The sequence below is a fragment of the Eretmochelys imbricata genome, chromosome 15, assembly GCF_965152235.1.
Source record: "Eretmochelys imbricata isolate rEreImb1 chromosome 15, rEreImb1.hap1, whole genome shotgun sequence".
Taxonomy (NCBI): domain Eukaryota; kingdom Metazoa; phylum Chordata; order Testudines; family Cheloniidae; genus Eretmochelys; species Eretmochelys imbricata.
This window is the reverse complement of record NC_135586.1, coordinates 22,219,060-22,246,331: the sequence shown is the minus strand read 5'-3', so window position 1 is coordinate 22,246,331 and position 27,272 is coordinate 22,219,060. Positions and strand designations below refer to the sequence as shown.

The following is a 27,272-nucleotide window of genomic DNA, read 5'->3' as shown; positions in this document are numbered from 1 at the left end:
CACCATCAACCTCAGCCTGGACCAGTCCACACAAGAGATCCACTTCCTGGACACTACGGTGCTAATAAGCAATGGTCGCATAAACACCACCTTATACCGGAAACCTACTGACTGCTATATTTACCTACATGCCTCCAGCTTTCATCCAGACCACATCATACGATCCATTGTCCAAAGCCAAGCTCTAAGATACAACCACATTTGCTCCAATCCCTCAGAGACAAACACCTACAAGATCTCTATCAAGCATTCTTACAACTACAATACCCACCTGCTGAAGTGAAGAAACAGATTGACAGAGCCAGAAGAATTCCCAGAAGTCACCTACTCCAGGACAGGCCCAACACAGAAAGTAACAGAACGCCACTAGCCGTCACCTTCAGCCCCCAACTAAAACCTCTCCAGCAGATCATCAAGGATCTGCAACCAATCCTGAAGGACAACCCATCACTCTCACAGACCCTGGGAGACAGGCCAGTCCTCACTTACTGACAGTTCCCCAACCTGAAGCAAATACTCACCAGCAACCACACACCACACAACAAAAACACTAACCCAGGAACCTATCCTTGCAACAAAGCCCGTTGCCAACTGTGTCCACATATCTATTCAAGGGACACCATCATAGAACCTAATCACATCAGCCACACCATCAGAGGCTCGTTCACCTGCACATCTACATGATATATGCCACCATGTGCCAGAAATGCCCCTCTGCCATGTACGTTGGCCAAACAGGACAATCTCTACGCAAAAGAATAAAATGGACACAAATCAGACATCAAGAATTATAACATTAAAAAACCAGTCAGAGAACACTTCAACCTCCTTGTTCACTCAATTTCAGACCTAAAGGTCGTAATTCTTCAACAAAAAAACTTCAGAAACAGATTCCAATGAGAAACTGCAGAATTGGAATTAATTTGCAAACTGGACACCATTAAATTAGGCTTAAATAAAGACTGGGAGAGGATGGGTCATTACAAAAAGTAAAAGCTATTTCCCCATGCTAATTTTTCCCCTACTGTTACTCACACCTTCCTGTCAACTGTTTGAAATGGGCCATCCTGATTATCACTACAAAAGTTTGTTTTCTCCTGCTGATAATAGTCCTCCTTAATTGATTAGTCTTGTTACAGTTGGCATGGCAACACCCATTTTTTCATGTTCTCTGTGAATATATATCTTCCTACTGTAGTTTCCACTGCATGCATCCGATGAAGTGGGTTTTAGCCCACGAAAGCTTATGCCCAAATAAATTTGTTAGTCTCTAAGGTGCTACAAGTACTCCTCATTTTTTTTGCTGATACAGACTAACACGGCTACCACTCTGAAACCTGTCACTAAGAGAAGTGACATCACTCATTGGTAGGGAATAATAGACTGAAATTAGCCCTGTGCACCTCTCTTCCATGGTAGTTCAAGCTGTTGGTACAGAGGGAGTGACAAGCTTGAAACTAGAGAATCCACTGGGGAGAACGTCACTTGCATGTAGTGCGAATTTACTGTCCACTGAAGCCTTCTGATTAATTTCTTCTCTAAGCACTCCAAGTTTGCTATGGTATGACCTGAAATCCTGGGCTGCCAAAGAAGCAATCAAGTACAACAGAGCGATGGTGCACTGCAAGCTTCAGTTTTCGTTAAAACTAAGGAACTTCTCACTTGGGTTGAGGAAAAAAAATATTTTATTTTAATCATGGGATGTTTGGGATTCCTGAAAAGACAATATTAAACAACCTAATAGGGTTTACAGGCCAGGCAGGGTTGGGGGACATGTAGTCATTTTAACGAGAGGCTCTAATGACAGATCAAGTTATGTCTGGGACAGTGATACTCAGACCTCAGTTATTCAGGAGCCAAATTAGCGATCAACATTACCCAAAAGAGCCACAGTCATGTGAATTTATTGTTTCATTTACTATTCATTACATTTTTTTTCCTCACAGCAAAATGACTGACCAAGTATTCTATAATTGGTTGATAACCTACTTAAAGCATCCTGATTGGTTAATAATTAAATCACATAGTGTTTTAATATCATGTGCTGCAAAGAGCCACAGGAGACAGAGCCCAAGCCTCAGTCTGAGTATCACTGCTCTAGGAGCTCTGCAAGCTCCAGGTCAGGCGAAAATGTGCAGTTTCTCCTACTGACAAGTAAATGGCTCTCAAATGTCCCATTTGTACTACTCAGAAGTTGCTCAAAGGCAGCCGGCCTCTCATACAGAGACTGTTCCTCAGCCAGGTCACTCTATATTTGACTGGATAATAGAAAAAGGAAGAAGGCAACATTTGCTAGATTGAAAAACAAACAAACAAACACTGTTTAAATCTCATCTATAAAGCAGAAATTCTTGGAAAGCAACCATCAATTTACCCTTGCGAAAGTGACTTCCCATACAACAAAAGCCAACAATAGCAATAACAAAAACCCCTGCCATCCGATTTTCAGTTTAATAGAGGAATTTAGAAAGAATTTACCTCAGTGTGAACTGGTCCTCCGTTGAATTTTTATTGATAGACACAAGGAAAGTCAAAATATCACCTTGTTTGACAGTCTTTGGTATATATTGGATGGCGATGTTGTTATCCAACCTCATTTCACTTAAGGAAGGGCCACCATATGTCTGGTAAAGGAAAACACTTCCAATTCTCTGCAAAGGAGGTACTGATTCATCAATATCGTTCCCTCCCAGTCTGATCCCATTACTTTTCCTTACGTCCTCCTTACTGCACTCCCCGGTCTCATCCCCCGGCTGGATGGTGTAGTAAAGTTCCACAGGGCTTCCTTCAGACTGATCTGTCACTTTCTTGCGGCCGGCCACGACTGTGGGGGGGTTAAACCAGCTCGGCAGGAGTTCCAGCTCTGCCACGCACAATCCCAGATCCCCCTTCAGCCTGCAGCTGCCTCGGACTTCCCTCGTCTCGCGGAAGGCAAACACCCGCAGGCAAGGCAGCCTCTCTGTGGTACTGTAGTCATCCCAGTCCCTGCCCACAATGTAGAAAAGGATCTGGACTTTGGGCTTCCTCAGATAAATTTTGTCACTCAAGATGTAGGCTTTGAGTTTCCAATTAAAGGAAAACTTGTTGATGGATCCAAATGGATTTGAAGACAACATTAGGTCCTGCGGCACTATTTGTTCAATGGAAAAGGGTCCATAGCTGGCATTTAATACAGGTGGCCTCTTGGATTTATAGATTAGGAAGGACTCCACCCGGGATTGCAAACTAGAGTTCCTCATGATATCCTGGTTGGCTTCCTTAAGAAAGAAGGAAACATCCGCATTGTGGATATGATAGCTCACAGGCAGATAAGTTGGCAGCAAAGAAAATCTCTGTATACTCTCCAGGATGCCTCGACTCTCGGTCACTGTTGAAAGGAAAGGAGAGTTTAGAAGTTCAAAATGCTAGAGAAAATTTGGAAACATTCAGCATCAGGATGCAATCTCATGCAATCACAACATGACTCTTGTGGGAACCTGGAGTATTTGGAAAGGCAGATAGCAAGTAACTGAACTGCTTTCTTATTTGGTTCAGTGTTCTTGACTAGCTCAGTCATATCAGGCACATAGAAATATCCTACAATTATTCCCCAAATCCTTGTTGGATAAAGAGTTAGGGGGAGTAGTACAATAGCAACGCTTAGACGTCCTGGCCAAGACTAGACCCTGTTATGCAAGACATGGTACATACACATGGTAAGAGACAGTCCCTCCAAGAGATTACAGTCTAAATAGTCAAGGCAAACAAAGGGGAAGCAAAACCAGAGAGATTAAGAGATTTTCCAAAGGTCAAACAGCATGCTAGAGTCAGAGGAATAGACTAGGGCTCTGGAGACTCATCCAGTGTCCTGTCTACCGAATCACACTGTCTCTCCTGCTTGTTACATACATGTACTTATTTTTAAATATTTGTGTGAATTTAGTCCAACCTGGCACCTCTGGGGACTGAAGCCCTTTATTTATGCCTGCCAGATGAGCGTTTTGCCTCCAGTGCCCATCGCTGCAGAATCTAAGAATGGGAATTCCCAAACCATTCTGCACTGGCTTAACTCTGCTCATCTTGGAGCCAGTGGGCATATTACAAGCACTCTCCCTACAAAGTGCCTTATGACTATCCTAAAGGGATCTTCCTTCAGGCCTCATTAAGCCAAGGTCCTAGTATTGATAATGGCTACAGAAACTTTAGCCTCTAGGAAGCTGATGTGAATCCACCCCAGGCTGGTAGTGACCACGTGATGGCTGTTTTTTGGCCTATAAGGGTATGTTTATGTAGCATTTTGGAGCGAGACTCCCAGGTTGACAGACTTGGGCTAGCAGGCTTGCATTAGTGCTCTACAAATAACTCTACAGACAGCGTTCTGAAGTTGCAGCTTGGGCTGGAGCTCATGCTCTGAAGCTTAAAGACGGGGGTGGGCTTCAGAGCCCAAGATCCAGCTAGAGCCGCAATTTCAAAGCACTGTCTAAAGAGCTATTTGTAGAGCACTAGCCTATTCCATCAACCCACATTGGGAGGCTCTCTCCAAAATGCTGTGTAAACACCCCCTGAGATGCATTCTCTATCCAGGTCCTAATGGACAACTATCCATATCACAGAGAGCACCACAACTGGCATCCTCGTTGGCAGTCCGAACATAGAGTATTAGAAATGAATGGGCCTGGAGACTCCAATACCCTCTCATTCCTAAGGATATGGGGGGAGGGGGCCACACAGAGCCCTTGCCACGTGTGGGGCAAATGGAGGCCAATGGTACAAAAGGAGGCAGACACACACAACCCCTGGCACATGGTCACATGCTGGAGGGGGTTAAGAGACTCCCTGAAATAGATGGGGATTGGAGGGTGACACACAGGGAATGGAGAAGTGCAAGGGCTCCTGGTGTATGCAATGTGCTCAGCGTACAGATGCAACAAAGTGTGTAACCCTTTAGTAAATTTAACCTTCATAATACCCCTCTGAGGTAGGGGAGTGCAATTACACTCATTTTACAGACGGGAAGCAGGGACACTAAAGGACATGCCCGAGATGTTGCAGGCAGTCTGTGGCAAAGCACGGAATTAAAACTGGATCTTCGGAAGCCCAGTCTAGCACCCTAGCCACTCAACCAGTCCTTCCTCCCCTACAGAGTTTGGGGACAAAGTACTCAATAAATGTCAGTCATTATAATGGCTAACAAGGCAGCCATTGGCCCTAGAGGATCTAAAAAGAGCGAGTGCCCTAGAACTGTTCCCCTGCATGATGCCATGAGGGGGGAAACAACCCACATTCACAAGAATTTGAAAAACTTAACTGGCAAAATCCCACAGAGTGCACTGTGGGGATAAAAGTCTTTTTAATAATGGTGCGGTTACATTCTTGTGTACTTTGCTGCCAGCAGGGTTTATGACATCCCTTTGTGCTGTTTATGTTTGTGTTAAAGGACTGCATAATTAAACACTAAAAGGTTGAGAAAAGATCAGCACACTGATACAAGCCGTGTAAACAGCATTGTGGCTTAGAGCCACCAGAAAGATCCTGCAGATCACAGACCTACTTTAACAAAGAAAGAATCTGGAATGCTGAATTGCTTCTCCAAACATCTCCTCTCTAGTGCCCTGAGGCATTGGAAGACCTGGCAGCCTACTATTTCAACTGTGCATTGAAAGAAATACCCAGATTTGCTAGGCTAGGGACCCTGATTTCAAAGTTCGACAGCCCTGGCCCCATAAAATGTAGCTGTATTACTGTAATCTGTCATGGTTTGGACCATTAGTATAGAATACTACAGACATTTGTTTTTTATACAGGGACACAGAAATGCTGCTGTCCCCAATTCTTGGTGTGTCATAGTTTAAAAAGCCAGAAGAGGCCACTTTGATCATCTATTCTGACCTTCTGCATACAACAGGTCGTAGGACTTCCCTGAATTGATTCCTGTTTGAACTAGAACATATCTTTTAGAGGTGGAGAAATTCATTCTTGCTTCAAAAATTGCCAGTGATGGAAAATACACCACAACCCATGGTAAGTTGTTCCAATGATTAATTACCCTGACAGCTAAAAATGTACACCTTTTATTTCTAGTCTGATTTTGTCTAGTTTCAACTTCCGTGTCTAGAATCAACTCCCATGAACGACCTTGAACAATGACTCTGCAGTCAGCGCAGATGCCTATCAGTGCTGTAGCTGTCATACTAGTTAAAGAAGCGTTTATAGGGGTGACCAGTGGTGAGCACCAGAGTCCTTTGTATAAAGCATGTGGGTTGCTATGTATTTGACTCTGCAAGCATTCGAAATTCTCATGTCGAGTATCCCCCGAAAATCATGACATTTAAAAAAAATAAATGAATCTGGGGTCTTTTTATTTGACTTCAGGTTTTAATGGTTCACATTTTTAAGCTTTTCTCTCCAACCATGAGGACTTGAAACTTTTTTTTTTTTTTATAACAGAGGAAGTTGAGATTCTCATGTAATCATACGACTCCAGGAGATGGAGATTTAAGAAAACCACCACCAAATAGCAGAAGACTTGTGATAAAAATCACAAAAGTTGGCAGCATTGCTCTCTGGGCCTGATTCTTTTCTCACTTACACCAGTGTAAATCTACAGTAACCTCCCTGAAGTCAATAGGCCTGATTCTGATCTCTCTCACACTGATGCAACTCCACTGACTTTAATGGTGCCGCTTCCAGATTTACACTGGTGCAAGTGACATTACCATCTGGCCTAATGGAGTTACAACCATTGTCAAACCACTCTATGTGAGAGAAGAATAATTCATGCTACATCCACAATGCAGAATCATCACACAAAACACATGTGATCTTTAACCCTCGAGTGAAATTCACCCCTGTACAGAGGACTATCACTGTGCCTCAGAACCACTTATATTCCACTTAATCTCTCTTTTTAGGGATTTAGTGGTTAGTAAACTTTGGTGTGGCTTTCTGCACAGAGGTGAATTTGACCCCTAGAGATACACTGTCAAATTGGGGGGATGCATCTAGCAGTGACCTGCAGGAGTCAGTCCTGTATCCGGTACTATTCTATTTTTTCATTAATGACTTGAATAATGGAGTAGAGCGTATGCTTAACAAAACATGCAGATGACAGCAAGCTGGGAGGGGTTGCAAGCACTTTGTAAGATAGGATTGGAATTCAAAATGATCTTGGCAAATTGAAGAATTGGTCTTAATTCAACAAAATGAAATTCAATAAAGATAAGTGCAAAGTATTGAAGTTAGGAAGGAAAAATCAGATGCACAACTTCAAAATGTGGAATAATTGGCTAGGTGGCTATAAATCAACAATGTGATGAAACTGTGACAAGGCTAATATCATTCTGGGGTGTATTAATAGGAGCACTGTACATTAGACATGGGAGATAATTGTACTGCTCTATTTGGTACTGGAGAGGCCTCAGCTGGAATACTGTGTCCAGTTCTGGACACCACACTTTAGGAAAGCTGTGGACAAATCAGAGTGTCCAGAGGAGAGCAACAAAAATGATGAAAGGTTAGAAAACCTGACCTATAAGGAAAGGTTAAAAAACAGGGCATGTTTAGTCTGAGAAAAGAAGACTGAAGGGTGGGGCTGGGGGGAACCTCATAACAGTCTTTAAATGCATTAAGGGCTGTTATAAAGAGGAATGTGATTAATTGTTCTCCACTCCATTAAACTTAGGACAAGAAGTAAGGGGCTTAATCTGCAGCAAGGGGGATTTAGGTTAGAGATTAGGAAAAAATTCCAACTACAAGTGTAGTTAAACTCTGGAATAAGCTTCCAAGGGAGGTTGTGGAATCTCCATCACTGGAGGTTCTAAGAACAGGTTGGACAAACACCTGTCGGGGACACTCTAGGCTTACTTGGTCCTGCCTCAGTGCAGGGAACTGGATTTGATGACTTCTGGATGTCTCTTTCAGCTCTATAGTTCTATGATTCGATGATTGGGCCTACTAATCATTTACACTAAACCCCCTTTATATCTCTCTGGCAATGAAAAGGGGCCTAACAGTGACTATAAACAGTATTTACACTCATTTTAAAGCCCTTTTTACATTGACAGGGCGGTATAAGGGGTCCTTAGTGTAAATGACAATCAGGACCTATAGTACTTACTTGCTGTTGCTTAACCCTACCTGATCCAAGAACTACATTAATGCAACTGAACAAATGTATGCTGTGTGCCACTGGGCACTAAAAGAACATTTTCAATGACACTGAGCTTCTCTTACTGCCAGATATCTATCTTAACTGTGCTGTCGAGCAATTACCTGAGGCAGGCTATCATATTAAGGAGTAAGCTCTCCATCCTTTCTAGGAACTGTCAGTCCTGAAGAGCAAAGACACACACTGTTAAACAATAATACGAGTCACAAATACTGTTCAACTTTTCCTGTTTGAACATCTGACCTTCGTACTCAAGGACGTACACCTTAATTGGACCATAAATTGCATATTCTTCTGAGGTAACCTCAGATCCTTATACTTATTCACAAGAGCAACAGGGGGTCACCATCGATGTCATTCAAAGAGAACCAATTTTCCAAAGCTTTATTCCACAAATACTTTATTACTCTTCACTTGCCTTGCCATCTGACCTAAATATTTATTGTCTGGACAAGTATTGAGTTGACCTGAACTGATGTTAGTTACTCTGAGCTACCAAAATACCAATTATGTTCAGCAATTCACTGCAAAAGGCTAAAACAGGCTCATTATCCTGAAGCCCCCAGGGAAGGAGTTATTAGTACCTAAGAACACAGATTCCACATCAGAAATGTCCAACAGCTGCAACTTGGAAAACACCTCTCAACATGAAAAATAAACAGGACACAAATGCAGTGGGCACGTTTTGCATTTTATTAAGGAAAAAAAAATCGATAGGGTGGTAGTATCATGGCAGTGAAATTATGGCTACTTCTGATGAGCATTTCCAGTCTATATGCCACAGAACCCACCTCTACAGGGCTGCCCTCTGTGCAATAGCTGTTAGCAACAGGGCAAGTGGGTGTGACGCTGTGTGGATCCGCAGGTCACTGACCTGATGGTGGGTGACAGGAGGCGCCCAAGGGCCAGGGAGGCTATTGTAGTCTTGACTGTCTGATGTCACATCACATGTTATGAGAAAAATCATAAAGAGACAGTCTTGTGATTAAGGCACTGGACTGGGACTCAGGAGATCTGAGGGTTCAATTCCTGGTGCTGCCATAGATTCCTTGGGTAAGTTACTTAACCTCTCTGTGCCACAGCCCCCTATCTGTAAAATGGGGATAATACTTCCTTTCTCCCCACCTTTGCCTGTCTTGTCTGTTTAGATCGCAGGCACTTCAGAAAAGGGCTGTATCTTACTATGTGTTTGTGCAGCACCCAGCACAATGGGGCCTTGATTTCAGCTGAAGCCTCTAGGGCCTACTGTAATACAAACAAACAGTAATTAATAAGAGAATCCTGCACATGCATAGGAGGTAATTTAGTACTGGATTTTCTAGCAACAGTGCACTGTTCTAGATGACCACATTATGGGATGTTACACAATAAAAAAAAGAGGAGACAAGTACAGTACATTATTATGTTTACACAGAGTAAACATAATGGGTAGTAACAGATATCACTTTATCCTCATTAATTCAGGAGTGAGTATACTTTATGAGAGAGAATATTTCCTGCATATATTGAAAGTAATTAACAAAATACTAGTTGGCCAATCCCTCAACATCCCTGTCAAGTAGGTAACATGATCTCTATTTTACTGATGAGGAAACTGAGGCAGAGATTTTAAGTGATTTGCATATAGTCACAGAGAGAATCACGGTCAGAGCTGGCATTAGAATTAAACAGTCTCTTGTCCTGCCCTAGGATTGCTCAGTCTTGAGTGCACATGTTCCTGGCTCCATGTGTGAAGGAAACTATACTTCCCTATGTATCTCTCTCACACACACTCTCTCCAGCAGCCTCAAGTGAATTTTGCACAGAATTATTCACAGTTCTGTTTTGACAGGAAATTGTGGTGATGCCATCTAAATAAAAGTGATATTCATATGTACTGAATAGACAACTGCAATATTTAGATCCAGAGTCTGAACACTCTAGTCCAGGAGTGTTTGGCGACAGGGCCTTGATTCAGGCCTGTCTCCGATGTACACACCTACCCCAAATGGAATCATTAAAACATGTTCCAGAGACCCCACCATGGCTTTTTCATAATTCCAGTGCTGTGAGCAGTGCTGGTGTCTGTCTTAATGAGCTTGGTTGCCAGTTTTACAGTGACTTCTCAGCAGGGAAGTGAAGGCTGTTGACATGGTTTGTGACAGAGAAAGTGCTAATCAGAAGAAATAATCAGCCTGGGAGAAGCTGGCAACTATCACTGTAGTTTTAAAGCAGGTTTTATTATTTATTAGAAGAAATTGTGTAGAGAAGATGTTGGTATTTTTCATATTAATGCAATGTTATAATTAACAAAAAGCATTTGCCTGACACATTATGGAGCCTGCCTCAACCCTGCTCTGAATGTCTCCAGATACTCTCATGCGTTCAATTGCTGAGCTGCACTTCCTTTGTCACAAAACAGGTCAGCAGCCTGGCTTCTTGTTTCATCATTAATCATTTCTCTTATGTTTAATGGTATTTTATGATTGGTGCCCAGCAGCTGGGATCATGCATTTCCAGCCTGGCCTGTGCTCACCTAGGCAGAAGAAGCCCTGCTGCAAAGTGCCGGGCTCGCTCTCCGCTCAGCCAGTGTTATACGTGGGGGCCAGCAGGGCTTGGGACTACACCTCTCACAGCACTGCCATTGTGTGGGGAAAGGAGGAGGGGGCCTGAAAGAGCCCCTCTCAGCACAGAGGGGAATGGGCGGGAGCACTCAGCCTTTGCAGAGTCCTCACTAGGAAAAAAAGGTTTGTTCTGAATTCAAATGAGCTAAGATGAGATTAAATTGTAGTGAGGACAAGGGCAGTTTGTAGCTTTAGCAGGTGGACTTTAACTCAAGGATCCCCAACATTTGACCGGCTAATCATTCAAAAACTAGAAAAGCAAAGAGCCCTCCCTAGGGAGAGGGGAAACTGCTGGATGAGGAAAATAACTGGGAGACAAGGGTGGGCAAATGATCAGCTGGAGGTGTGAACTAGGGGGAAAGGAGTGTCAAATGGAAGAGGAAACGGGCAGGGAACAGGGGTTGTGGGAAAAGAGAGCAGGGGTAATACTTAACATTCTAGAATCCCTCTCCCCCACAACCACCCCCCTCATCGAAGAATGAAATTAAAGCCCTATTTAAAAAAAAAAAAATAGCAACAGCCACCAAGTCAAACACTGACTGTCTTAAATGCAGAGATAAGTTTTGCCTGACAAGCTATGACACTTCACTGGGCAGAAAACCATCACATGCATTCTGTAAACAGCAGCAGTGCTAAAGGGCCAGGGGTCCTCTGCAGGCAGCGCTCCCATTGATGTCTGGGCTGGTATGGAGGGAGGTTGGAGGAGACCTTTACTTGCTGGTAATGAGATGAAGAGATACCCAAGTCTTTTATATAGAGTAAATTGTAGTTTCAAGTGGTAGCATGGACACTCCCCACTCCTGTCTTCATGTCTTTCAATCTTCATCTGTCTCTCTCCACTCACTGAGAGAGCAAGCGAAGCTGTTACAGACCCTTTGCCAGGTGATTCCCCATATGGTCTCAGACAACTTTAACTGGCTTTGCAGCCAAACTCGTTCCTACGCCTGAAATCTAAGGGGAAGGTTTCACCGCTGTCCTGCCCTTATGAGAAATCTGTTCTGCAGCTCTACTCCTTGGACCCCCTGCCCATCAGACCGTTCCTCCAGCTAGGGCCCCATTTACATATCGCATGCTCATTTTGCACTCCTCCAACAGCCTGAGGAAGAACCATTAAACACAGCCAAGCACTGAGGATGCGACTTGGAGCGAGCACGTGAGTGAATGCTCAGAATGTTCAATTTTTATTCCTCTCTCGTTCCGATCACAGCTCTCCTCCCCTCCCCTCCGCAGGCAGAATGTGGAACTTCATTAAGTTATTTTATATTAAAACGAGCAGAGTGTCTCACCTCATAATTTTTTTAAATTGTTTAGTTTAATGTTTAATTAGCTGAGGGATTAAAAAAAATAACTCTCCCCTCCCCTTCCATAGGACGATGCTTTTTCGGAGGCTGTAAATCAGAGACTCTTTTGGCTAGAGGAGCAACATCAGTGAAAGAGGGGAAGGGTACAGACTGTATTAAAAACACCCCAGATGCAGCTGCGTCCACTGGTTTCAAGGTTGTTGGGTAGCAGCAAACTGGTCCACTCGCTGCGTCTCCCTACTAGCAAGCGGGGGATGTGTACTGAATACAAATCAGCTTGGGCTGGAAGCTGACAGCAGCTTTGCAAACAGCCAAAGGCCAAAAATTCAAACAGTTCTACACTTTATCTGAGGAGAGTTATAATCAACACAAACAACAACTATCTCCAGCACCTAGCCTGAGCTCTGTACCGCCATCTGGATTTGACCATGAGACTTTAATAAGGATTCTAAAGTATGGCAAATTAAAACAAATAGAACCTGAGCTGCGACTTTGATTGTTCACATACAAACTAGGCATGTTTACGCAAAGGAACCTGTTGTAGAAACCAGGGTTGTGTTTGTTATATGGAAGGTCACAGAAAATTAAGGCCCAGGGTAAAGTGGGATTTTTAAAAGCTCACAGAGGAAGCCCTAAGCACCAAGTATGGCAAAGGAGATCAGAAATGAGAGTCAACTGCCTATTTGCATGAGAGTGCATGGGGCTGCATGCAACAGTGCTCTGAAAACAATCCTTATTCATTTCACTTGTTTCGTCCACCATGAACACGGCAGCGAACCTAGGCTGTTATGAACCAATCCACAGGAGTGAAGCCACCTGAATAATCTAGATCATCATCACCAAATAGAACTCAGTGCTTCTCCTTGTTTAGTGCTGAATCAAGTCAGTGGTGATGGGTGACTGAAGTGCAATTAAAAGGCATATCAGGACAAATGAAAATCTGGGAACTGCAACTCATCTTCAATATCATCACTATTAACTGATCATTTGCATGCAGCTGTGCTGAACTCAACCAGGCAGTGACTGAAGCAAACATTGTTTTTGATTTGAGCTGCATGAGTTCAAATTTCATGTCTGGAGGGGGAAAAAAAAAAACAACCCAAACCCAAATCTTAGTGCAAGTCTTGCTTAAAACAGTTTCACCTGTTTTTTTGGTATTGCAACCATGTAAAAACTATATATTTTGTATATAGAGCCATAAAATCACCCCTGAATTTTTCAGAACGGCCCAGTTTTGCTTCCCTAGCTAAAAAACCTCCGCAAATCTTTCTGTGAACCTGGTCTAAGAAGCTCAGTTTGGCTGCAAAATATATATATTGTCTAAAGCACCTGTTATCTTACTATTTACTTTGGGCATCTCAGCTGATTATATATGAGCTCTTTTGAATTCAGTAGCTCCAAAGTTAAATGATCTTTTCATTGCCATAGGAGAGAACTAACTTCAAGATTCCAATATGCAATACTGAAATCCATACCTCTCCAAATGATGCATATCAGGTCAATAAGACAGCTGAGTTCCTGTGGTGTTGAACTGACTAGCTTTGTCAAGCTGTAGGATCAATTTTGTTGGCCCCATAAGGAGCGAAGGAATTTTTTTTTCATTAGAGGCACATGCAAAAGACTCTGGCAGGCTACATCTGTGAGAGTACAACTTGCTTCCGCTCGACCTTACATTCCTTTTGCTGGTGCTTGTAGCGTCCTGGGGATAGGAAGGTCTCATCATACGTTGTTGCAAACTCTGGGTCACGAATCTGGAAGGGATGTTGCCAGGCATTGGAGTCACTAGCCTGGGAGATCCTAAGGTGAAGAGGAAGCAAGATGTGCCTGTTGAGTCTCAGAGCAGATCCTCAGCTGCTGTAAATTGTCATAGCTCCACTGAAGTCAGCAGCATTCTGACAATTTATACCAGCCGAGGATCTGCCCCTCAGTGTTTTGCTTTAAGGAGATGACCCCCCCTCCCAGTATACTGGAACATGACAATAGAGGCCAATTCCCAATGCAGTACTTAAAACTGGAGCTATTATTTTCAAAACCCTTAGATCTTAGCCTGTACATGGTCACCCATGCTGTGGATGGATTGTTGAGGATTTCCCTCAATGGGCACCTAGGAAGAGATGCCATATGAGGATAAAGAAAAGGAGGACTTGTGGCACCTTAGAGACTAACAAATTTATTTGAGCATAAGCACCCAATGAAGTGAGCTGTAGCTCACGAAAGCTTATGCTCAAATAAATTTGTTAGTCTCTAAGGTGCCACAAGTCCTCCTTTTCTTTTTGCGGATACAGACTAACACAGCTGATACTCTGAAACCTGTCATACAAGGATAGTTTTCTCTCTTTTCTCTTCGCTAACTCTTCCCATGACTGACATTGTTTTTAAAAAAATAGTGGCAAAGAGTCCTGTGGCACCTTATAGACTAACAGATGTATTGGAGCATAAGCTTTCGTGGGTGAATACCTGCTTCGTTGGATGCATAAAAAAATAGTTATCACTGGCGGGAGAAGCAAAAGTCTTTGCAGGTCACTGAATATGCAAACCGGTAACTTGATCAATCTTCAGAAGAGGCAGCAGATTCAGCCTCCTTTTGTACAGCACACGCTTATGCATATGACATACCCCAGAAAGTCCCACCACACACATGCTACACCTGCCTCTCAGGAAGTTTAGACAGCTTCTGTTCTGGAGCTGCACTGGACGAGAACAGTAATACCCTGCAGTCCGGCCAAGAACTGAGAGCTTGATGCCTTTCACACCATGAAATGGTAGCTCTTGGACACCTGCAAAACAGCAGTTCGTAGCTTGGTTTTACTGCAAAATTGTTGTTCGTAGCTTCAGAAAAAGAGAAGAAATCTACCAGATCTTGGATTTAGTTCCTGGACTGTCAGAGTCCCTGGGGGGGGATTCCTTTCCTTAAGTTGTTTTATATTAATAATAAACAAACAACCACCACCACCTTTCAACTGGTTGCATAATGTCAATGTTTACAAATCAGTTGTGATTACTTTGGGTTATGTAGGGAGCAACTTTTTAAATCTATTTGTGCAGCAGGAAGATAGGAGTACTGCCGGGCCCTCACTGAGTTTGTGCTGATAATGTAACTGACAGATTGGGCAGTTTCTTGCAATATCCTTGAAAAACATTATTGAATGACGTTTAAGTATCTTTGAAGTCCATTCTATTGAATGCAAACTTTATGTATTACTGTGGGATTTGAAAAAAGAAAAGGAGTACTTGTGGCACCTTAGAGACTAACCAATTTATTTGAGCATGAGCTTTCGTGAGCTACAGCTCACTTCATCCTGTAGCTCACGAAAGCTCATGCTCAAATAAATTGGTTAGTCTCTAAGGTGCCACAAGTACTCCTTTTCTTTTTGCGAATACAGACTAACACGGCTGTTACTCTGAAACCTGTGGGATTTGATGCAACTTCTCTAGGGGGAGACAAGGCCAATATAAACCTTGGGAAGTGTTATGAGCATCAAAGGACTATTTTAAACCATGTGCCAGACAAGAAGGAAGTTTTGGGACAAAGTTAAGTGGGTTTCCTAGGGAGGAGGTTGATGAATGGAAATTTCCCACCTCTAGACCCTACCTTTTGAAGCTATTCCCTAAGGAGAGAACCACTGTCTGCTGATCACCTCTTTCATGAGCACAAGATCAAAGGTCCAAGCAGTATGAAGGAAAGAATGAGCTGTTCCTTTTTGTTCTTGTTCTGAGCAAAAGTTGTTATGAACTTGTAACTACAGGAAAAACTCCTGTGTGGGGCCTGAAGGGCGGTCTGATCACCTGCCAGAGCCCTTGTTGTATTTGGGGTTGATCTCTGCTCAGCTTTTTACCATGCATGTAGGTTCTTTTTAATATTTTCTCTGTAATGCTTTCACCTTAAGAATAAATGTGCTTTTTTAGAAAGGGCTGTGTGGTAACTGATAACTGTAGGTAATTACAACTGCTCATGGCCTCTTAAGAGAAAGCAAAGCACAGATCCTGGTTAGGTAGTCTAACTTGCTGGGGAATAACAAGGTATAGGCAGGGAATTGTGCAGCATGGCAAAACATACTTAGGAGATGATGGCTGGTAGTCAGGAGCCTGGAAGTGGGTGCCCTTACTGTCACAGTTCAGGGCAACTGCACCTGTATTCCCTGTCTGTGGGACAGGAACGTCTGGATTTGGTATTTCTCTGTGCTCAGGAGCTCTCACGGGGTTCTGTGGAATCAGACTGAACCGGGGTTCTAGCTTGCTTGTGCAGTTCCAGTTGAGCTCTCTTCAATTCCGTCTTGACTTTTGCACTCATGGATTCTGTCTGGCAATGGAAGCAGAAGTTCCCACATCTCCTGGAGAAAGTTGTCTTTTTCATCATATTTCATCGTTAGGGCTGGAAATGAGTCTCACAAGGAAGCCTCTTCTAGGTTTGAAATCTTGCAAGTTTGCAAACTCAGGACAGTTCAGACAAAACATAATTTCTCTGTGCTTTGTCTCCAGCAAGATGCACTCCCCAGGGCCAGGGGCAGCTGTACAGGAGGGGAAGGTTTCATGCCCAGAGGAAGGCAGGGGTTGTACTGCTGTCATGCTCCCACAGGGGTTCTGCTGGGATCTGAATCCAGCCATCTCTCAGTCAGTCTGGCTTTGAACCTTCACAGGCCTGTCCTCACTTTGGTGGCTTCACCAGCTGGCTCCTGCACCCCCAGAGGAGCAGGAGCTGAGGGTGGCTTGTGCCAAACTGGACTTACTCACTCCAGATGGACTTACTGCCTCTTCACTGAGGTCTTAGAGGCAAGACCTTGTGTCATTCTGTCAGTCTGAGTGTGGTTCTGAACTTCTGGAACCCTAAGGATGAATTATCTACTCAGCCTCTGGGTGTCGTTGAATAGACAGTGCTATGTAATTTTATTTCACTGATCTGTGACAAACCTTTGGGCAGAGCCCTTTATCATTCAAGCTCCCAAATCTCTTCTGCCCAGAAGAACCAGATAAGTGCTTGACACTTTCCCTACTCTGATTTAAATATTCATCATTGCAGACATTAGGCAGAAGCAGACAAGGCTGGAGCACTGATGTTGACTTACTCAATTACCTGTTCTGTCTCTTCTGTAGCAACCTTTGCTTTAAAACAATGCTTTAAAACAATGACTATTGTATTTTTAAGCATTTCATTAAGCATTATGCTTCACTGAGAACAACTTTATTACACAGTAACAGGCAGAGGGGAGGTTTTGATCTCAAACAGAAAGGAAAGCAGAGAAGGCTATGTGGAAATCAGATGCTTTTAAAAGCATGCAAGCTGTACAGTGGCTGCTTTTTACGGTGGCACTCAAAGGCCAGTGGCCAGATGCGAGCTGCCATATCCTCATCAAGAAGGAGCAGCGCGGGGGTGGAAAAGGAGCCTGTATTTACAGCATCGCTCAGTGAGAGACGGGACACAGAACAGATTAAGTGCTCAGATAGCATCGGAGGTCAATAAATGAAATCCACAAGAAGACACAAATTGTATTGTGTAATCAAAGGCCTTCAAACTCAGACAGGATCTTACTGCAGATAAAAATACTACACCCTGGCCTTTGAAGCAGCACTCACCCAATGGCATGGCTAATCTGTTCACTGACCTAGAGTCAAAGAAACTATTTTAATGACTCAGCACCACAACAGGAACATACATGTATCTACCCCAAAGGGGGTGTCAGCATTGTAAATTGTATCTGGACTGAGAGTTATTTTCTGCCAGGAAATCTCACCGAAAACTACAAGATTACACTTCTGCTAGGTTATGATACATTACGGGTATGTCCTGGCACATCCCATCCCTAAACTGCTTGGAAGCCATTCAGCACCACTGGCTTTGTTCCTTTGTTAGTATTTCACTGCATCATGAGCTCTGGCAACTTAAAGATACACATTATTATCAGTCATACAGTAACACCCAGAAGTCCCAGCTGAGATCAGGCCCAATTGTGTTAGGAGCTGTAAGTACACATAGCAAGAGACAGTCCTTGCCTCCAGGAACCTACAGTTCAATATTGTTTGCAGTGTTGTTGTAGCTGAGTTGGAACCAGGATGAGAGACACACAAGATGGGTGAGGCGATATTTGTTATTGAACCAGCTTCTATTGGTGAAAGAAACAAGCTTCCATGCTCCACTGAGCTCTTCTTTCACCAACAGAAGTTGGTCCAATAAAAGATATTACCTCCCCCAGCTTGTCTGTTAACAGGCTAAATAGACAAGACAGGTGGAAGAAAGGGTTATTATTCCTGGTTTGCAGACTGAGACTGGAGAAGGGAAGTGATTTGCCCAAGGCCACACAGCTAGTCTGCAAGAGAGCTGGGACCTGAACCCAGATCTCTCCAGTCCCAGCCCTCCCTGTGCCAGGAGTCCTTTTTGTCTCTGCTTTCAACACATGCCTTCCACGAAGCCTTTCCACAATAAGTCTCCTGCTGAAATTTGGAGTGGGGGATTATTTGCCATTTTCTTTGGTCTGCTTAGGCCACTTTGCGCAGCATAAACCAGCAGAGAATTCATCTTTGATGTAACTCCACTGCCCATTGCCTCTCTAGCACAAGGCCTGATCCTACAGAGTGCTGTGAATCCTCTCCGCATCTCAAAGGAGCAGTCCAATAGGGAAGCTTACCTCTATCTTGCGCATGACCCGTTTCTTACAGCTACCCTCCTCGAATGCCAGAAAACAGTCCCCTTCCAGAGAGAACATTGCACATGAAAAGCTGCAAAGATCACCTTACCCTTGGTACTGCCACATAACACGCAAGGCTGAGATGACAGCTGGCCTGCTATTATCGCACTTCACGTCAGAGCAGGGGTCGGCAACCTTTCAGAAGTGGTGTGCCGAGTCTTCAATTTATCCACTCTAATTTCAGGTTTCGCGTGCCAGTCATACATGCTCACGTTTTTAGAAGGTCTCTTTCTATAACTAAACTATTGTTGTAGGTAAGGTGAATAAGGTTTTCAAAATGTTTAAGAAGCTTCATTTAAAATTAAATTAAAATGCAGAGCCCCCCTACCCCGGACCGGTGGCCAGGACCCGGGCAGCGTGAGTGCCACTGAAAAGGATGCCTCCGCATCAGAGCATTGATTTCCTGTCACCCTGCACCTTCCTTGCTGGGAAGGAGAAGAGGCAACGATGTAGGATTGCTTACGTGTATCCATCAGACCAATACAGAAATTAAAAGCCAACACATGACCTTTTACGACAGAGGGAGTCCCCCATTTCTGCTGCAACGGCACAGGAGAACCATTTGCACAATGCCAGTGCGCCGTGTGTCCCCATCAACAATCACTGTTAAGAAGGGAGCAGCATCCGGATAAATTAAGGAGTCAAGTGCGCCTGACGCAGTGGTCAGAAAGAGCTCAGTAGGTGTCAGAAGGAGAGGAGGAATCAAACATTGGAACTCTAAAATCTACGCATTTATTTTGCGCGGATTTAAAAAAAAAAAAAAAAGAGAGAGAGAGAAGAGAGAAAGAGAAAGCAATATGACTTCAAAGCCAAAAGTAACCAATTAAACTTAAAAAAAAAAAAAAAAAAAAAAAGTCCTTCCCTCATTAGCATGTCAGCCTGCTCACCTTGCTTAGGTTTACAAGATTGCTTGCAACCGTTTCATCCTATGGAAATCATCATTCTTTTCTGATAGCAGGGCTGCTCCCAACTTGTCAGCCTCCCGCTTCCACCAAGTTCATTACAACTCGTTTTCCAATTCTGCACATCTTTCTGGAGCTTGTTACAGAGTGAGGAAACAATTACTTGCACATCAAGGGGGATGAGAAAATGTGGAGGAGCTCCTTTGTAGTGAGGAGAATCCTCATTTCTCATAAGAGAGTTATGAAGAAGTTAGAATATTGTTAGAGGGTGTAACGTGTAATAAGAGACAGTGGGAAAATAAATGCTGAATAAAGAAGGTAGGTTAAACTCAGCACAAATTTATGTCTGCAGCCTTATATTCTTTACAGAGAGGACTACGCAGCTATAAACTGTTCTTTATACGAAAAATACCTCGTACTGTTAATGCAGAAACGAAGGTTTATATATGCAGGAAAAAAAATACCAGTTTCTAAATGCTCAATGCTGCAAGGCACAGAGCATCCTGATTCCTGATCCAGCAAAGTACTTAGGCATGCGCTGAACTCAGTGAAACTGCCCATGTGCTTACAGTTAGGCACACACTTAAGTGCTTTGCTGGAATGGCATCAGAGGCTCAGAACCTGCAGGATCAAGTGCTATAAGAAGAAATGCATATGCAACACTGGGATTCCCTCTGAGATCTTTCCACTCAGCTTATCCAGAACACCTCATCCAGATCTGGGAGAATACTTCATCCAGCGCTCTGGGATCCAAAACACTCAGTCCAACTCCAGCTCATCACTCAGGTTACTTTACTGTAACAGCTTTTTACCCTCACTGGCCAATCCCAGACACAGGGGATTTAGGTACATGGTGATACCACAATTTCCAATTCATATCCTACATCACATAGTTTATATACATCTTTCCTAGCTACTAAAATCTATACTTGTACAGACCAATCACTTTCCAGAGTGCGTACGGACCAATAAGGCAAGCTTATAGTTCAGGGTGCTTCTGCCTACTTTGTTTATTATAAACATACCCACAACAGTCTAGTTAGTTTCTGACTCCCTTATTTACTATAAACAGATTCACAATAGTTAATTGTTTCAGCAATTACTTGTTCAGGCATGTCTTGTCTTGTCTTAACTTGGACCTGCTCATGTCAGCTAAGCCAGCCCTACAACATCCTGGTCATCAAATCATTTCTTAACCCATTTGGCTTCTGCATTAGCAATCCTGGAGATTTTTGCGCACACTGCCATTTTACAGTGTTTACAAACATTCTCTTTGTGGAGCTGGAACGAAAGCTTATGCTCAAATAAATTGGTTAGTCTCTAAGGTGCCACAAGTACTCCTTTTCTTTTTTTGAATGGGGAAGGGAGACCGCCTTCTAGTGAGAAACAGGGAGGATTGACAGCACAAAATTCACTCTAGCAAGGCCTGCAATAGGGCTGTACAGACAGGAGATGGTTCAGACAGATCATCTGCATTGTGGGGAGGGAAGCTTGCTGCATTCCCTGCACACCATGGAGAACTGGCTCCAAATAGATGCGTAGTGTATACTAAATGAGGAGGAAGGAGATGGATCTGCAAAGAGCGACCTCCAGCTCAAATAAAATTAATGCATGTCTTAGTGGTGCAGCTCCTTCTTGGCCCACCTTAGAGAATTACCACATACAGACTCAAGGACTCTAGCCTGAGATTTGCCTGCAGTATTGTGCAGGACACGTGGTAAAGCTGGGTGATGGGCATAAGAGAGAATCTGAACTTGGTATACTCTAGTGTGTCTTCTCCCAGGGCATATACTGTTGAGTCTGGGCTTGGCTGACATGATAACAATCACAGTCATGACATAAATGATGTTATGACACTGGCCCAGAACTGCTGTGTGTTCTAGGTTCTCCTCGTTGATAATAGAGCATAGCGGGAGGCTTTATTTGAATTTATTGAACTACCTAATTAAAAAATGAACTTCTAGGAAAAGAGGGTTTACAGCATCAGAAAAAGCCATTGGTCCATAAGGTGCAGTATCTGGTCACCAGCGTTGGCCAATACCCAGTGCTTCAAGAGAAGGCCAGAAAACTAAAACCCGTCATATACCTACTGACGGGTTTCAGAGCTGGAACAAAAGCTTATGCTCAAATAAATTGGTTAGTCTCTAAGGTGCCACAAGTACTCCTTTTCTTTTTGCATGTACCTACTATTTGTACTACACTGTACATGGGGGAGAATTCCCTCCTGACTCCGACAGGTGACAGGTTTCTGATTGGAAGCATGAGATTTAGTTAACTGTATCTAACGAAGGATTTCTAATGTGATCTTGTCTGCAATATACATGGGCATCAAATCATAGCATGCATAATTCAGCATATATAGCCACAAGTAGTATTAAAGGTCATCAACTCATCTAGTACTTCTCAAAATCTAGCTACTGTATTTGATTTGATGATGCTGTAAGAGCTCACCTTGACACACACCGGGGGATGCAGATTCTGCTCTCAGTTATAGCTGTATTAATCTAGAGTAAATCCAGAGTGAGTTTAGTGGGTTTACACTGGATTTATGCCTTTGGATGCACAAAATAAGAGAGAGAGAATGAATCAAACCTATTTACTCTATTAGCCAGACAGGTTACTCTGCCAACAGAGTTCCAGTGTCCAGGCACCAGTTGGCTGACACCACAGTATTTTAATTCAATAGCCCTGATTTATTTAAGTTTCAAGGGAGAACGTGGGTGAGGTAATATCTTTTATTGGACCAACTTCTGTTGGTATGATGAACAAGTTTTCGAGCTTACACAGAGCTCTTCTTCAGATCTCTGTGCAAGTGCAACGAGGAGTTCTTGTGGCACCTTAAAGGCTAAGAAATTTATTTGGGCATAAGCTTTCGTGGGCTAAAACCCACTTCATGTTATATATACCAGCACATGAAAAGATGTCACAAAAATCACAATTCTTGCCTTACCAAGTGTGTGTGTGGGCGGTCATTGTTAATGAGGACAATTCAATTAAGGTGGAAGTGGCCTATTCTCAACAGTTGACAAGAAGGGGTGAGTATCACCAGACAGAAAATTACTTTTTGTAGTGACCCATCCACTCCCAGTCTTTATTCAAGCCTAATTTGATGGTGTACAGTTTGCAAATTAATTCCTTCCAGTTCTGCAGTTTCTCGTTGAAGTCTGTTTCTGAAGTTTTTTTGGTGAAGAATTGCCACTTTTAAGTTTGTTTTTGAGTGTCCAGGGAGATTGAAGTGCTCTCCTACTGGCTTTTGAATGTTACAATTCTTGATGTCTGATTTGTGTCCATTTATTCTTTTGCGTAGAGACTGTCCGGTTTGGCCAATGTACATGGCAGAGGGGCATTGCTGGCTACCACGCTGAAACCTGTGCAAGTGTGAAAGCTTGTCTCTTTCACCAACAGAAGCTGGTCCAATAAATGAAGTTTCAAGGAACTTTCTACAACTTAAATCACTGATGACAGGATACATTACTCATCACTGTTCCTTTGGAGAGAGACAGACACTCCAGACGTCACTTTATTATTCACATTGACAGACAGAAAAAAATCATTTCAATAAAAAGGCCGCAGTGGAATGCACACATCCTTACAGCACTGAGCAATCCAGAAATGATCAGAGATGGATCACGTAACAAAGGAAAGTTCCCATCTGAAAAGTTGGCAATGTATAATTACAGTATTCAGATAAAAGGATCTGGTGATGTTTCACATAAGTTCTGATGGCAGTCTGAATATGAAAGGGGAACACAAAATGATGGGCATGCAAAAAGATTAAGGCAGGAAAAAATAAACAATTCCATTAATAATTGATACAATTCTTTAACCAACCACATAAAAATAAATTTAATTGGGGTTGGTCCTGCTTTGAGCAGGGGGTTGGACTAGATGACCTCCTGAGGTCTCTTCCAACCCTAATCTTCTATGATTCTATAGGAGATTTACCTTTATCGCACAACACTGAAATATTACACAGAAGGGGCACATGACACCCTACTCATTATGGCCATATAAAGTAGAGCTGGATGCACTTTTTTCCCCAGCAAATAGTAAATTCACCGAAAAATGCATTTTTCAGGGCACCAAAACTTTTCATGACATTGGGTTGAATTTGGCAAATAATATTGGCCAAAAATACCCCAGCAAAACATTGGAGAACAAAAGTTTCAGAAATGTCAAAACATTATTTTGAAAAACGTCAAAATGAACCATTTTTGAAAGATTGTTTCAATTCAACATTTTTCTTCAAAGTATCATTTCTATTCAACATTCCAAATGATTATTTTTTCGGTTTGAACGCTTTATTTTAAAAATTGAAAAAATCAGTTTTGGTTCAAAAATGACCAATTTCATTTTTTATTTTTCAGTTCAAATACTGAACCAAAAATCAACCGTTTGTTCAGCTGCACATATAAGAACCTAGACTGATAGAGAATATCAATACTAGACACTCTACAAGGTGTCCAAAATATCCCTAAGACTGTCTGCAAAATAATAGGGACTTTTTTCTTCTGTTTGTGAGAAGGATGGAGTGGCGAATGTTACATGGAGGACAAACCTCAAGAGCAGCCCAGGCTTGAAGAAAACTTCATGACTTTAAGAGCTGAATTTTTCTCTATGAGTACGTTGGAGTCAGTACTACAGGAAGCAAAACTATGATTAATAACCAAGAGGGGGCGGGAGGTAGATGGAGGAAATTTCAGTAGTCTGGTGTAAATAGTCAAAATAAATAACAAAGATGTTAGTACACCTTTAAAAAGAGAAGAGAGATGGAGGGGAACACTAGTGGTCCAGAATCTAAATTACTGTTAAATGCATTTATTCCTAACTTGGAATAACTATTCAATGTATATTTTATAAGTGTTTTATAGACATGTGGGTTAAATTTAAAATGAAAATGTAGTATTGGATAGCTCTGTGTTTAGTTTTACTGTTTGTGGTTTATTTCACAATACCTAAGGTGTCTAGAGGCCTTTCATCAACATGTTGTCCTTGATCCAAATGGATTTTTCTCTCCTGTCTATTTATCAATATGCATGTATTGATACTGCACATGAAATTACTACAGAAAGAGGTTTAAAATCCTGAAAAATCAATACAGCAGTGGCTGAGTATTGTGCTAAGTCAATTCAGAGCTGCACCAACAAAGGCCCACTGCTCCAGCAATGATTCCAAAACAGAAACATTTGGGGTGTTTTGTTTGTTTCATTTCTTTTCCCCAGAGGATCAAAGGCCCTAGGATTCTTATTTGGCATAGCCTCATGGGACAAGTAGTCATCTGACCTCTAGGTGAATCTGAAATAACAGCTGGAAACAAATCAGGCATGTTAAACATTCAGAGCCAAATCCTGATGTCTTCATTCAGGCAAAATTCCCATGGACTTCAATGTAAAGACTTCAGGATTTGCCCCTTAAGTTCCTACACAGAGACACAGAGACTGCTGATGCCTGGAGTTTTGCTGCTAGGATGAAAAACAACAACTCCTCCTCTAGGTATGCAGGGTAATATCACTGACCCAACAGAACCAGAAGCCCAGTTTCTGCCTCAGAGCTCTTAGAGTAAGAACCATTTGTGAAGGCCCAAATCCTGATCCCGTTCAAGTCCCTGGCAAAACCATCACTTCAAGGGACCAAAATCAGGCTGATCAAAGCCCAGTAAAGTCAATGTGAGTCTTTCCATAGGCTTTGGATCTGATTTATGGTCTAAGATTCATGCAGAATAAGATGCAGTGGGGAGGGTGGCACTTGTCAATGGGACGCAAAGTGCAGTACAGAAGCATTTTTGGCAACTGATTGATTGTTCTTGACCTACTGCCGAGAAACACAGAGAATGTGCTGCCATCCACTGAGCTGGGTGAAGGACACTGCATGTGGGTCGTATGTCTCTGAGAATCTTTTTCCAGTGGTCTGAAAGAGGTAGAAGCACAGAGCAGTTGAAATTAGGGGAGTGAACTGGGACTCAGGAAATCTGTGTTCATTTCCTAGGTCTGCACAGACTCCCTGTAAGACCTTCAAGGAGCTATTTAGTCTTTGTCTGCCTCAGATCCCCATCTTTAAAATGGGGATAAAGATACTTCCTTTGTCTTGTCTATTTAGATTGTAAACTCTTTGGGGCAGGTACTATCTCTTATTACATGTTAATGCACAACCTAGCAGAATGGGGCCCAGGTCTCCAATGATGCTACTGTATTTATAATAATGGCTAGGATTCTCAAAAAGGCTTAAGGAGTTAGACACATAACTACCTTTGAAAATCAGTGAGATTTGGGTATCTAACTCCCATAAGCACCTTTGGAAATTCCCTCTAATAACAATATATTTCAGAATTCCAATTCTCCTACTGGAAGCCAGTGATGAACAAGTTGTCAGTATAGCGCTAAGCAAGAGGTATGTGTAATCATGGAGCCAGATCCTGGGAGGTGCTGAGGATCCACAACACCCACTAAAGCCAATGAGAGTTGCAGGTGCTCAGCACTCCTCCCGGCATTTTGCCCAGGACACGTGACCTGGTTTGAAAATAATAATCAAGCTTTTTCACTTACACAGCACCTTTCACCTGGGATTCTCAATGTGCTTTACAAAGCTGATGTTAGCACTCTGTGAGGGAAGCATTATTGTGCCAATTTTACAGATAGGCAAATTGAGGCAGAGACAGAGCGGTTGCATGAACTCCCAGGGTAAATGAGAGAACTAGGAACAGAACCAAGGTATCCTGGTTGTTCTAACTATTATATTACACTTCACTAAATTATACCACATTAACCATTAGATTGCCCATCCCTTCATTGCTCTGGTTTAGGGTGACCAGATGGCAAGGGTGAAAAATCAGGACAGAGGGTGGGGGGTAATTCATAGAATATCAAGGTTGGAAGGGACCGCAGGAGATCATCTAGTCCAACCCCCTGGTCAAAGCAGGGCCAATCCCCAATTTTTGCCCCAGATCCCTAAATGGCCCCCTCAAGGATTGAGCTCACAACCCTAGGTTTAGCAGGCCAATGCTCAAACCACTGAACTATCACCCAATGGCGGTGGGTATGAAGGTGGGTAGGAGCTCTCCGACCATTGTGCCTTTTTGCAGCTGAATCCTGAGGTTATAAAAAGAATTTCCCTTCTTGATGTCAAATTTGTCATTTTGCCCGAAGGTTTATCTTCAGCCCTGAAACATTCCTGATGTTTTTCATCTGTTTGTCAATTGAGAAGGGACCTGAGGTTCTCTTGGAAAAGGAAATCACCTCAAAACAGGCACACAAACTTCACAAGATCACACCTGGCAGCTGCTGCCAAGACCCCTTTTATTTTGGCCGGTGAGTGAAGCGGAGACCTTGGCAATTCTTTACTATATCAGCTACACTCACTCTCTGGGGTGGAAGATGGGTTGGGAATATTCAGCTGTCTAGGTTAGCTCTCTCTAACACCGGAATGCAGTACCTCTGGTGACTATGTATATACACTGGTGGAAAACTAGACATGCACTGGATTTTTCTAAAGAAAGCTTGCAGATGTTCTAGGGTGAGAGCAAATGGCTGCTGGTGGGTACACAGCTGCACATCGTTCCCTCCACTCATCCTGCCAGCTCCATCTTCCCAAATGGCATTGTCCATGCCCCACCGTTTGAGTCACTAAAGTGCAGGACCTCACAC

The 27,272-nt window shown here is 42.9% G+C and overlaps 1 protein-coding gene across 1 annotated transcript in view; it reads right to left on the bottom strand.

Moving 5' to 3' along the window:
* LOC144275825 (transmembrane protein 132D-like) overlaps window positions 1–18,685 on the bottom strand; it is a 314,361-nt gene extending 295,676 nt beyond the window's left edge. Inside the window, exons 1-2 of the mRNA XM_077835355.1 lie at window positions 18,671–18,685; window positions 2,479–3,404 (exon numbers count right to left, since the gene is read on the bottom strand). Coding sequence (XP_077691481.1) covers window positions 2,479–3,404; window positions 18,671–18,685 — 941 coding nt within the window. The remainder of the gene's footprint in view (window positions 1–2,478; window positions 3,405–18,670) is intronic.
* Window positions 18,686–27,272: the final 8,587 nt, after the last annotated feature.